Source organism: Fistularia commersonii, chromosome 10 (genome assembly GCF_037954325.1).
Source record: "Fistularia commersonii isolate RoL2024-O1a breed Wild chromosome 10, RoL_Fcom_v1.0, whole genome shotgun sequence".
Classification (NCBI taxonomy): Eukaryota; Metazoa; Chordata; class Actinopteri; order Syngnathiformes; family Fistulariidae; genus Fistularia; species Fistularia commersonii.
The window spans coordinates 8,858,852-8,872,749 of NC_141293.1; the positions used below are offsets into that span (position 1 = coordinate 8,858,852).

The 13,898-nt window shown below is 38.3% G+C and overlaps 1 protein-coding gene across 8 annotated transcripts in view; it reads left to right on the forward strand.

The window, feature by feature from the left end:
• gramd1a (GRAM domain containing 1A) overlaps positions 1-13,898 on the forward strand; it is a 32,760-nt gene that overhangs the window by 16,480 nt on the left and 2,382 nt on the right. For all 8 annotated transcript variants that reach the window (XM_086153611.1, XM_086153609.1, XM_086153617.1 and 5 more), the window contains 10 exons: positions 1,541-1,832; positions 3,312-3,471; positions 4,389-4,535; positions 5,780-5,901; positions 7,123-7,265; positions 8,988-9,091; positions 10,362-10,592; positions 11,433-11,517; positions 13,329-13,436; positions 13,766-13,886. In XM_086153611.1, coding sequence (XP_086009737.1) covers positions 1,541-1,832; positions 3,312-3,471; positions 4,389-4,535; positions 5,780-5,901; positions 7,123-7,265; positions 8,988-9,091; positions 10,362-10,592; positions 11,433-11,517; positions 13,329-13,436; positions 13,766-13,886 — 1,513 coding nt within the window. The remainder of the gene's footprint in view (positions 1-1,540; positions 1,833-3,311; positions 3,472-4,388; positions 4,536-5,779; positions 5,902-7,122; positions 7,266-8,987; positions 9,092-10,361; positions 10,593-11,432; positions 11,518-13,328; positions 13,437-13,765; positions 13,887-13,898) is intronic.

Sequence of the window (13,898 nt, forward strand, 5' to 3'; positions counted from 1 at the left end):
GTTTATTCCCCCTCATTATGTGTGTGTGTGTGTGTGTGCGCGTGCGTGCGTGCATGCGTACGTGTGTGTATGTGTGTGTGTGTGTTTATATATGTGCAAAGATCTGAGTTATGAGTGAGCGGCATGAATGTTTGACCGTGACTTGGCCGGTCATTAAAAAATGTGAGCAAGGTGTTCGTGTTGTCAGACCTATCCATGAAGAGATAAAGAAGTATAAGAAGGCATGACACATTTACAGGATGTTTGTATGTTTACAGGAAGCCAGTAGGGGATATTTGATCATTTTAAGTAGCGGACGGACATTCACTCTGTTGCTAAATTAAGTTTAGTGATAAAGTGCAGCACAGTGTGCAAGTTACATTTTGCAATACATTGTAGCATTAAGGGTATAGTGATTAAGTTAAGTTATGCAATAGACCATGAAAAGAAAAACTTCCCTCACCTCCTCCGCTGGCATCTCCAATCCTCATTGGATAGAGATGGACAGAGATGCCAGACATTAATTGGTAAATACACTTAATAAATCAAATTTAGTTCTTTACATTCTCCTTAATTATGCAATTTTTTTATGCATTATTTATAAATGACATTTTCTTATTAAAAACACAAAACAAAACCAGGGGCTGTAACAGATTAATAATGTTTCAGGTTATTTTGATACGGAAATTTAATTTCATATACGAGTAAATTCAGACATAAGCTTGGCCACAGAATATATGAACAAATTCAGTCACAAGCTTGGTCACATAATGAATTTAACTTGTAAGTCAAGGTCTAACTGTATTTTAAATGTTCTAATTTGTTTACATTTCTTTAAATATTAAAAAAGTATTTTATTGCCATGCTTGGCCCTCCTCCCCTTCCAGCACATTTTTAAAAATTTTACACTCCTACTTTTCTTCAAATCACGTAGCAATTATGACTGAATTAATTTTGTCATGAATCATTGTCAAGCAGGCACATTGACCTTTTCCTTTGTTTTTGACTTTGCTTTTTACTTTTATGTCTTAGTCTTTCAAATGTTATTTGTGCTGTTAAAGTTTCTTCATGATGTATAATTTAACCCTCATTTTATGTTAAGGGTCAATTTGACCCATTGGGTCAAGGGGTGAAATGGGTCAAATTGACCCTTAACATAATATGAGGGTTAATTTCAAATTTTCTAACTTTTTTCTTCTAAACTATCTCATTCTATTTTGCCTTAGTGTTTTAATTAATTAAATTGAAAGCACTTGAGTTATATTCAGGATCTCAATGTGCTATAAAAATTCATTGTTGCAATTGCTTTATTTTCCTAAAAAAAATGGGGCCTTATTGCAATACTCACAGATCAACCAGTTGGAAAACGAGTGCAGTGGGAAAAAAGACAATTAGAAATGACAGACATGTCAATGATGGAACTTAATCAGAAATACCGGTCCTGCCTCCATTAAATCAGCGTGTCAAAAAGCATTATACGATCTGGGGGAACAGAAAAATGCCCCCCCAGTGCAGGTTACTGTGGTTCCTCTCACACACCTCCCTCCTTTTTCTCCCCCAGGCCAGGAGATGAATCTGTGTCAGTCACAGATCTACTAGACTTGAGCTCGGTGTCTGTCGCCTCCTCAGGCAGCTCTCCTCCACCCCTGGTACCCTGCGGGCCAACCAGCCCTCCATCAGCTACCAACGTAGTGGGCTCCTCTCCTCTCTCCTCTGCCTCCTGTCTGCCCATAGAGGTGCCCTCCTCGGCCGGACACAGACTCAGCTCTGACCCACTTGACCCCAGCCCACCTAACTCCCACACCTCCGCTCCATCCAGCACCTCTGCCCCGTCCTCAGCCTCTGCTTCTCTGGTGAGGGTCTTTCAATGTAGACCAATTCTCATCATACTCTGTCAACATTGTCCTGACAGAACTGTAGACGTAAACATTTTAATTTAACAAGATCATTGCTGTCTATGGTTGCAAGTAAGTAACAGTGTAGAGCCAGCCACAATGTTGTTTTTGCACAAATCGGCACATTATACAGAATGTTAGTGATTAGTTTATAGCTTGTTTCATCATAAATGTTTTTGTTACTGAATGAAAATATTTGGATGGGATTTTTGCTCATTAAGTGCTTTGCTTATTTTTGTGTTCAGCAGAAATTGCGAGCGCAATAAAAACACAAAACACACTCAAAACACTTAAACACAAGACAAGACAGCGCGAGTCAGGGGCGCAAATAGAACCGCGTGAACGATAAATTACATATATTTTAAAAATGATGTATTTTAGTTCAAATGAACTGCACAGTAACATTTGACAGTTTCAAACTTGATTCTGTTTAATCTTTTCAGTCAATTAATGATTTGAAGTTTTGTTTAATACACACCTTTGTATTACAAAAGTACTTGGGCACCATAAGAGCAACTCTATTTGTGTCACACATTTCTAAGGCAAGGCCTGAACTCAAAGCAAAGCCTTGGATCAATATTTAAAACCCTCTTAAAAAGAAGCTGTTAGCTCAGAGAAATATGAAATATAAAAAGAAATGTAACAGACAAAAGTAAAAAAAAAAATAAAATTATATATATATATGTATATATATATATATATATATATATATATATACAGACAACAGCGTATTAGGGTGTGCGTGCGTGTGTGTGTGCGTTTGTGTGTGTGTGCGTGTGTGTGTGTGTGTTTTTCCATTACACAGTGTGATCAAACAGCCAAGCCATAGTTTAGCCCCTTGCCCCCTCCAGGATTCAGCTTTGACTCTACTTTGAGTCTCATGTCTGTGATTGTGAATTGTAACAACCAATCAGGGTGCTTATTTTCAAGTTATGATGCCTGAAGTGGCGCTGCCTGTTTAATAAATAGATAAAACACACCCCGGGTTGAACTCCTGTGTTTCCCAAAAATCTTTAAAACGGATTGAAATATGTAAGTATCAGCTAAATTTTTCTTATTGATCATTCAAGGAAGATGAGACCTTTGCACATTTGCCGTTTTGTATCGAGCAGTGAAAAGGGACTGGAATGAAGCGGTTGAGTTGATCGGCTTAATTTCACCATTACACTATCAAACCTAGCCTTCTGGCTGTGTCTGTGTCCAGTCAGTGTTCTGCTTCAGAGAAACTACAGCGGTTTTGCCTATAGCCCTGATCTTGATAGATGCTGATCAAGCTGAAGCGAAATAATGGAGTGTTGTGTTTACAGTGTATCTTAGTCGTTTGTTTGCTTGCATCGGCACGAGTGTAGCCCAGCTGAGCCCGCTTTCCTTTTTAAGTCATATGATAATGGAGTGATTTCTTTTTAAAACCTCCTTTTGCTTTTTTCCTCCTCATAGCATCAGAACCTAGAGGAGGGTGGGGACAGCCTGTCCGAGTCAGCCAATCACATGCTGCCTCCACCGACCACCAGCCTGGGAAACCTTTCTTCACTGGATATCACAAACGATGAAGAACTGCCCACTGACCCCAGCAACTCTTCGGACACCCAGGAAGAGAGTGAGTTTCAGGGTGTTTGACGACCTCATAACCATCAGAGAATGACTTTTTTTTCGGTTTAAAGCGGTTTTAATTTCTTCAAGCTATTTAGGATCAGTAGGACCGAAGTAAGTATAAAAACTGAGCATTGGCTACAAGCATGAAGTATTTTGGTAAGAAAGAAGCCATAATATCCTGTAGGTACAATGTATTTGCAGTTACAACGAACTACCAAAAAATGTTTCTTTTCATCTCCTTTCTACCCAAGTACATTTCTGTAATGTCACGTGTGATTTGTCAGAAGAAAGGGGGGGATGGGTGACATTATAAAGTCGTAATGGCCTCAAAGAGGTACTTTCTAACTAGCAGTGCTGTTGTCCATTACACTTGAATTTTGACTCAAAGTGAATTATCATGATCTGCTGCAGAGGGATTCCATGTTTTTTTTTACATGGATTACTGTGTTTTGCTTTTGCTGCCTTAAGCAGTTGTGAAAAAGTCTCTGGAAATGTGACGGTAAAATGTAGCAGAAAGTATAGAGAATGATAAATGCATGTCAAGAAATGAGAAATCAGGGTCACCAGAAGTTAAATTTGAATGATGAAGTCTAATAGATGCTTTAACACTGACACGTAGTCTTGTCTGTCTTCTAATGTATTGAATTATTAAAAGAACAGAGAAATCTGTATAGCCACAACTTTTTCTTTTTGTTTGTGCTGTTTTTTTTTTAGTCAGTGTCAACTTGGAAAGTCCAGTCTTCAGCTTTATAACATTTGCAGATATTTCTGCGCGATGTATTTTTTTCTCAGTCTTCCAAACCCAAAGGGAAGCAGCAGGAACTAATAAACTCTGTATTAGTTTCAATAACCAGCCACATAAACCTCTGAAAAATTAACTCCATGTAGTTGACAAGGGTGGATGTTTTGTTGGAACCTCAGGTGAAGTGGAATCGTTCTGCGCTGACCTGAGTGGAAGGCTGAATATCAACACTGTTGTGCGTATGAGTGTTGACAAGCTGCACGACCTGCTGTTCTCTGCAGACACACATTTCATCCAACACCTCTTCTCCCAGCGACATTTCACTGGTATGTGACGCTCCTTGCACACCAGTCATTTTTATTTTGAAATTCATGTAGATAATTTTGGTCAGTGATCTTAGAAATATTTTCAAAGTTTCTGCATGTTGTGAAATAGAGCTCAGCGTTGAGAAGGTGTACCTCCGTTCTGTCCAGAATGCAGAACTTGTTTCATAACATAAATGGCAAGAGGGCGTGTTTGTTGTGTTGACACAGTGGACGCCAGTGTTTGTTTTTGCTTCAGTGCTCTTAATTCTAGTGAGGCTAACTGTTCTAGTGAGGCTAACTGTTAGTTATCCTGCATTGGGTTAGTTTTAGACTGCACAGCATTCTGTGATACTGTGATCATTTTAATATATGTGTATATATATATATATATATATATATATATGTGTGTGTATGTATATTACATATTGAAAACTGTTGTATTATAAAAGGATATTATTTGCTACATTATTGCTACCCTGAGTTTGTTAGGCTAGCTAATATAATGCTTTAGGTTTTATGCAACTGAAAATTTTGTCTTACTGCTTAATTTTTCAGAAACTCAATACTTGACTCAAAAAATCATGGCATTAAAATCAGGATTATTGAGATTGTTGATGTTGTGACCATTAAAACACCAAAAGTGAAGAATACAGCAAATCTGTTAAGAAAAGAAACAATTATGATTACGCCAGTAACAGAATGTATATCAATTATATAGTAGTATTTTTTTCTCACGCATGCCAAAGCACTGATTATTTTCACCCAAAGCACTTTTTTAAAATGTTCAACATAGAGAAATACCAGTTGTCTCCACAATGTTGCCAGGTTAGTTGTTTAAAACGGCTGGCCTCCTGCAACACTAGTAAATGTAATCTTTCTGATGTTTTAAACCTAATGTTGTGTCTTTATGTTATATACATTCGATTGGCTTGATGATTCACATCATCTCAGCATAGAGGCATTTTTAATATTTGTCCTGAATTTAAATGAGGACAGGGAGGAAACCATTATTTCCTGTCCCGGTGGCACCGTCTGCTTGGGAACATTGTGTAGCTCTAATTGGGACATTTTTTCTTTTTTTTTTTTTTTTTATCAAGGAGTGTTGATTGACCCCCTTTTCTCTCTGGCTCTCTCTGCGTCTCTCAATCTCATGCTCAATGTACCATTTTCATTCATTCCAATCTCTCTCTCATTCTCACAATCTCTCGGATCTTTGCGGCTCTGATCCCCCCCCAACCTCATGTCTGCGTGTCCTCTACTCTCAGACCTCTCTGTGGGCGAGTGGCAGCAGGACAGCAGCAGTGGGAGCATGAGCCGTGTGCTCAGCTACACCATTGCCCTCAACAACCCTCTAGGCCCCAAGACTGCCCCTGTGGTGGAGACGCAGGTCAGTTCTGAACAGATATAGCCCTTTATCACTTGTTTTTCTTTAAGGCAGCTATCAAGTCTGAACTTGAGTGTTACTTTCCACTGTCTCATTAAAAAAAAATCAGGAATCCTATACATTTTTTTACAGTTGGGAAAAATTACTTATTAACATTTATTCTCCATATTCGTGTGCGTTGTTTGCCTGTTTTCTACGCTCTTAGTTGATCTGTTCATTCACATTCCAACTGTCCAAGGGCTGTGCACGAGAAGCTCTTAGTACCTTGCATGTTGAATCATAGATGTTTTATCATTCTTTCTTTCCATTCTGTTCTTTTTTTAAGTGCAACTTTAACATTTAATGCTCCTTGCCTATCAGAACGACCTCAGGTGCTGTTTGATATTAAGGATCAATTATTCTCAAGTTCGCTGTTGCTGGAGCAGCAACAAAAAGTAAAATAGAAAGAACGCCTATATTTTACGCAACAAGGGGGTATTGGCCTCTGATTAGGCAGCATGGCACAGAAGATAGTGCAATTGTCCTTGGAACTTAACATTTCTGGTTCCCAGCTCTTACTAGTGTTGAAGTGTTGTTGAGCAACAACACTGAACCCCTAACTGCCCCCCTGGCGCTGATGGATGGCAGCCAACTGCTTATGGCTCATTCATGATGGGCTAAATGCAGAGAAAGAATTTCCCCACAAGGGACTCTTAAAGTACATCAATTTAATGTATTAAGTTATACAATTTATAAAAAAAAAATCAATAGAATTAATAATGATTACAATAATGGAGTACTCTTTGTCTGAAGGGACATGGAACCAAAAAAAAAAAAAAATTTTTTTTATATATTAATTTCACCATAATCATAGGTCAAAGTCACTGACTCCACCACCAGCGCCATTTAGATACATAGATAAATAGATACATACATACATACATAATATTCGACCTGTTCTCTCCTCAAGGTATAGTTTATCACTGCTTTGACGCTATGACGCCCCCAAAAGCTGTTGAGAATTGAAGGTCAATGTTTCATTGCTTGTTCCATTTTTTTACTCTAGGATTTTTACCTGAATATGGCCTGATTATCATCTAGCACACAGTTCATTTGAGTTTGGTAGCTATACCCTTTTCACAGATCTTTTAAACATAAATTTAACTACTTTTCCTGCAATTAGTGTCTGGCAAATCCAATGTATTTGCATACAAAAACTAATGTTGCACCACTTTTCTCCCTCAGACGCTGCATAAAAGCAGTGCCCAGGGTGAGTGTTACGTGATTGACTCGGAGGTCATTACGTCAGGCATCCCCTATCAGGACTATTTCTACACTGTCCACAGATACTGCATCACCTCCATCAACAAGCACAAGAGTCGGCTCAGGTGTGCTATTTTTTTTCCAAATTATTTGATTTCTTGATAAAGGTTCAAATATACCACTGGTTTCACATGAGGAAAAAAATACTTGGGAAAAGTCTGTTGAAAAAAGTAAACGTATTACTCACTTATCTGTTTGTTTTGCTTTTTGTGGTACGTTATGTAAATCTTCACCTAGTTTACATGCAATGGCCTCACAATGACATGTCTTAAAAATGAGGATACTCATGAGGCTAAAAAAAGTATTGTAGTATAGAGCGGATTAGATTGAGGTCACTGCAAGTTAGTAGGAAATAGTAAAAATACGATTTTTTTTTTTCTCATGAATTATCTATACAGCTTCTCCTGTTGTCAGGGTTGTGGTAGGGCTGGAGGCTTTCCCAGCTGTCATGGTGAGAGGCAGGGTTCATCTTGGACTGGTCACCAGCTGATAGCAGGGCCATATATAGACACATGCAACCATTCACTCACTCATTCACACATCTTGGTCATTTTGGGTCACCAGGAACCTGGTGAGGAAGCTGAAAACTATGCAAACATGAGGAAAACATACAGGCACCTCACAGAAAGGCCCCTGTCGGAATTGAACAAGGGACTTTCTCGCTGTGAGGCAGAACTACTGCGCCAAAGTGCCCTACCAAATTTGCCTCAAAGACACAAAAAATGCAACTTATAAGTTGTGATAAGTTAATACAAGTTGTAGATTACCTGATACTTGACAAGACAGCCTGAAAATTTGCAAGAATAAATAGAGAAACAGACAAAAAAACTAATTCTTCTTATCTGACAGGTAATTATTTGTTGTACAATTTGTAAGAAATGTACTGGAAACGGTCTCTCTGACAGTTTGGAAAGTCAGGAGCTGTCCTGTAACAAAGTTGAATTACTCTTCTCTCCTGATGGATTGGAAAGTTGTTTATAGCAAACAAGGTGATATCAAGTCTTGTCTTGTCAGTTATTTTGGCCTAAATTTCAACTGCATGACATTATTCTACATTCTGCATCAAATTGTGCAACCACTTGTCACAGTTGGATCAGCAGCCAGAGGGTGTGACAGACAGCAGACAATACTTTTTGTGATGACAGTGGATCATTGGGCAGTGGATCATTGGTCATTACATAACACAAATTAGCTGAAATAAGCTCCACTAGACAGTGTGATTGCAACTTTTTTCCAAAAATATCATGAACCACACAGAAAATAGTATTTTCTTTACTATATGGGAGTGTTTGGATACTGTTCCTGATAATTGTTTTAAAGTTTGTTTCTTGTCATTCACAAATACCCTTCTGAGATAGAAATAGGTTATATCAGCAGATAATCAGCTATCTGTAAACCTTTATCTTGGGTAGATCATGGAAACAAGTGAATGGTATGATACTCAGAGGAAAATTCTCTTCTCCTAGCTTCCCTGTTCCCATCCTTCCAAGATGTTTTTTAATTGTTTAAACTGTATCATTGTTAAGGAGAATCTGGGATGCAGTATCACTGTTTGAATAATGATACAAGCCATATATTGCCCAGTGCTACAACAGTTCCGTATGAAAATGTCAAATCAGCTAAACACCATGAATCACTAGATGTACAGTAAACATGGATAATGTGTGCCTGCATTGACAACATGATGAAGCTGTGAGAGGACATTTAGAGGCAGACGTGATGATGCAAGTCACTGCATCGCCTCTCTTCTGTCAGTCATGTTCAGTTTGTTTGCGTTCTCTGCCCAGAGTTTCCTCAGACATCTGCTACAGGAAGCAGCCCTGGAGCCTTGTGAAAGCCCTGATTGAAAAGAACACCTGGAGCGGAATTGAGGAGTACTACAGACACATGGGTCAGTCACATGGTTCCACTCTGCCAGCATACCTCCTGATTCACAGATTCTGTGGAAAATTGTGGACTGTTAGTGCTTGTTTCCATCTCATAGAAACTAAAAGGCAGAATGGATGTAAATCACTGAAGCATGATGAATTTCACAGCATATTTAAATAACTGTGTTATTGGAGACAAGTCAGCAGTGCAAATCTTTCAGCCTCTTTCAGGCATTGCAGTCCAATTCTTGAAATCATCAACAATAATCATCTCAGTCATTCCCATTTACTGTTTTCTTACATTTTTGGATGATTCTTAGGCCATGGTGACTCAAAGCAAGATGATTCCACACTTGCCCGAATCAAGAAGCAGGTTTTAATAAATGATTTCTTACGGGTCATGTAAAGCTGCAGGGGGCCAAATACACAGTTTTTTTTTTTATTCTGTATTTTTTTGTTGCCATAGATACCTGAAAGGTCATTGTTCTTGACACTAATTATGATGTTTATGCAAAGCTGTAGGAGGACCATTTTGGCATGTTATATATTGAGATGTGTGCTGTGTTCGCTTTACTTATTTTACAATTAGTTACAGAAAAACTGAATGTTACTCAACAATAAACCCAGAGAGATACAAGGTGTTACAGTGGCAGGTGTCATATCTTTTAGTCACTTAATTTTGTGCAAACAAGACACAGCCAAACACAGCCAGTCATGTTTACATCAAGTCACATGCTGTAATATTATGATCTGTTCCGTAAGAGGAGGAGGAGCATGTGAATCTTTCATTTATGGAAGCTTGGGGCTTTCCCTCACTATTCCACAGTAACTATATGAAGTCTCTAGTTGTGGTTTGACCTTAAGATAGTGATTCAAACATGTACAAATGTCCAATGTCCAAATTGTTGCCATTTATTGAGTGAGAGCTGGCTGTGTTCCACATGCTTATGTGAACCAACTAGCTTTTTTTATCCAGAAATGTTTATAAATGGACAGTGGTTCTCTCTGGTGTTCATACATTATAATTGACAGACGAACAGATTAGTTCTCATCCTGCCTTTGACTTAGTTTAACAGACATTAGTCTGGGGTGATCTGACTAGATTGAGTGAGGCTCCATTAAATTTCTCCGTAATATTTCACATTTTGGATTCAAATGCGTCTCTACTTGTCTTAGTTGACCTTGGGATTATATTTTCAGCGGATGCTCGGGACCAATTGTGACACTTGCATCCTCCAGTTTACCTTCTATCGTCTTAATTTTATTGTTCTTTGCCATTGATTTCCCCTACAGAAAGCGAAGTATGCAAACTGGAAACGCTGTTGCAGTCTGAGGTTTCTGTAGTGACCACAGGGGAAGCAGGGGGCGCGGACACTGCCAAGACCCCACCTGCTTTGCGTAGACGCAAGCGCACCTGCTCTCGTCGGCAGGGTGACCGGGAGAGGGAACGAGACGGAGTAGGCATGGGGGCTGGAGAGCGAGGAGATAGAGGTGTCGGAGAGGAAAGGGACCGCAGAGATACTAGTGAGTTCATGTTGTAATCATTACATAAGCGTTTTATGTTGGATTTTTTCGCCCAAAAAGTACAGGATATTTTTAGAATGCTGGAGCATGCTTCCATTAAGTTGTAAAATAATAATTAATAAGCGCACAGGCTGCCTCATTAGGAATGATTATGTGAATGGTCTTATTTTTGTTGTTTTTTTTTTCTTTGGGGTGCATAAAGTAATTACAACTCAAACACAAAGCACAATGACACTTCCACTGTAAAGTATGTGTAAAGAGAATAATTAACTAATTATGTTAGCTGTATTGTTGCTGAATAACACAGTAGGTTGTAAAAATCTGTGTAGATTTCTGTGTTGCTTTTAATTTTCTGTATTGTCCTGGTCTGACCCAACAGGACCATTTCTGAAAAAATGAACATGAAACAAAAGTTTTAAAAACGTGTATTTGTATACTATTAATACTGATGTAATGATAACTGCGGGGGGGAAAAAAAAATTAGAAATATAATTTCTTGTGTGAAACTGCCCTCTAGTGGCTCTCTATGTACTTACTAAAGGAGGAATTTCAAGCGTGGGTCTTTTAGATCTCAGTGGTTTGGAGGTCATTGCTGAGTTTTTCATCTCAAGAGTGACTGCAGCATTCAAATTGTTTGAGGAAAGGACAATATATATGAACCCCCCGCCTCCAGTTTGTAAAGCAATCTTTTTTTTTCTTTTCCCTTCTCTTTTTTACGTGATTAGAAAATGTCGGTGTTATTCTAATTTCATGTATGAAGATGAACTTCACAGTGTTGCTAAACATGTAAAGAAAAGATTTCTGTTTCAATAAAAACAATCTTAACTCCATTTTTTTTAGGTGCTCCGTATATGAAGCTGGGGGATCGTTCACGTGGCGGAGGACAAAACAGTATATCCACTATCCTTCTCATAGTCAGCTTCATGTAAGTTCATGTCTGCTCTTGACATCCCTTCAGGGTATTTGATCAGAGAGTGGTTCCCAGCAAAATATCTGCTTTACATAGAACTGAATGGCTTCTTTGTGCTTCTAAATAAAGCATGTTAAATAAGAAGCCGTTTTTTTCTGTGTTTACAATTACAAATTATTACACTCCACGTGTACCTTTTCATTCCAGCTTTTAAGTGATATGTGAAAGATGGGCATTCATTATTAGCCTTCTTGTGTTTCAAGTACATGGGCTAGATGTGACCATCAAACAGGCCAAGGTTTTTTTCTTAGCCCACCTCTAAGCACTGGTAACTTTAAAATTAGATAAGCTGCATAATAAGTAACTAAATCAACAAACGTATCTGCCAAATTCAGTCAAAGCCTAAGCACACTGCCAACTCAAGTGCAGCCTGTAGCACCGAGTTAAACAGGTGTACAACAAATATTAAAGGTCCAAATTTGATTTCCTGAACTTCTGATCTGCACCATGGTTTGGGCTATTTTTTGAATATAGGAGGTAAAAATAACATCGTATCGCATAACTAAATGATGAATTATTCTACAACTTTAAATTACTACATTAAGGGCTCTTATTAAGATGTGATTGTTTTGACTGACCTGTGTCCTATTTTACATGTTTCTCCCTGACAGTGGGAATAAACATAGTTATGGGTCTTATTTCTTTTGCAGTATTTTTAAAATCTTTGTTTTTCGCTGGCCTGGTTCTATCTACATCTGAATGTTCCTTCATTCTGATCACTAACAGCTTCACAATGCCTTTCTTGCTATTTCTCTTTTTTGCCCCCAACTTTCTGCGCTACCACTTGTGCGTAGGATCTGTATCAGGTATTGTATGAGAGGCTTTTACTATATCCTCTGCCTGCTGAGAAAATAGATAAAAGAATTTGAGCTTTTTACAGGAAAACATCCACATTTTTTTATCAGAATATTTTTGAAATCTAGTTTAGCTGTGAACTGCTTTGAACTCAAGACAGCTCAGATAAGATATGTTGCTGTTCCCTCTTGCTACTTCAAACACCATATCCTACTCTCCCTAAATTACTTCCAAATATCCTCAGAGAACAGATCTCGGCTGCTTTACGGTTGTTGGTTCCATATGAGGACACACAGAGGCATCTGAGGTTATATCACTTTTAAAAGATTGCATCTTCCCGCTGGCCTGAAACAGGAGGAACTAGTATGTGGGGGATATAATTGTAAGCAAATAATTAACCGTTAAGTAAGGCCAAGCCAGAAATATTACATCATATTGGGTGTGTCCAAATGTCAATACAGTTCGATGTTGACTAAATGTACTATCATAATGTGAATTTTTCATAGATCTAGTCTCAAACTATCTAAAGGTTGGATTTCTATATTAGGGCGTTTGCCATATTTGTACGGATTTTTTACCCTTGGTATATTCCCCTAAACACCTAAGATAAATTTGAAATTATGGCTGTAGTAAACTGAAAAATTAATTGCAGGAAAATGGCTCGAAAAAAAACAACACCTCACTTTAAATAAAGGTATAAAATTCACAAAAAAAATCTGTAAAAAGTATTTCTTTTAAATGTTCAAGAAATTGTCTTAGAAAAACTTCATCCTTGTGGTCATGTGACTTTGGTGGTCATCGGATTTTTCCTGTAAAATGCATTTTGTGAAGAGACATTTTTAAAATCCAGAATTTGTGTTCGTCATCTTGTGATTGATATCTTATTCATGTCTCATACTTTAAAGTTTGAATTCCATTCTGAGCTTTTTTTAAGACAAAAAGTCACCACAATAACTCTTGTCTCCCTGCAGCCTGGTGGTGCTGGTAGCCCTCAACATGCTGCTGTTTTACAAGCTGTATGCCCTGGAAAGGGCAGCACATACACTGGAGACATGGCACTCGTATTCTGTTGCTGACAGGTAAACAGCAACTTCACCTGACTGTTTTCCTCAGATGTGATTTCATTTCATAGAAACTGGGTTTCAACAATTTTGATAGGAATTAATGTGTAATCTCACACGCATTTTTTTCTCTTCCCTGCTATTCATTCCAGACAGAATATTTGTTTATATACTATCATTCACCGAATAAATTAAATTATGTCTTACTTATTTTCTCCCTGCGGTTTAAAAAAAGTAATACAGTACCAATACTTTTGACTGCTCTCGTCCTGTTATATATTCGGCAGACCATTGTCATCATATGGCCTCAGAAGACTGACTTTCTTCCTTTATCCCCCCACCCTCAGTCCACTTCCCCAGACAGCAGGGGAGTGGGCTCAGGTCCTTCAGCTACAGAGGCAGTTCCACCAAGCCCAGCTCAGCAAGTGGCAACAGATCCTGCAGTCATCAGTCACTCTGCTCGACCAGGTTTGTGTCTTG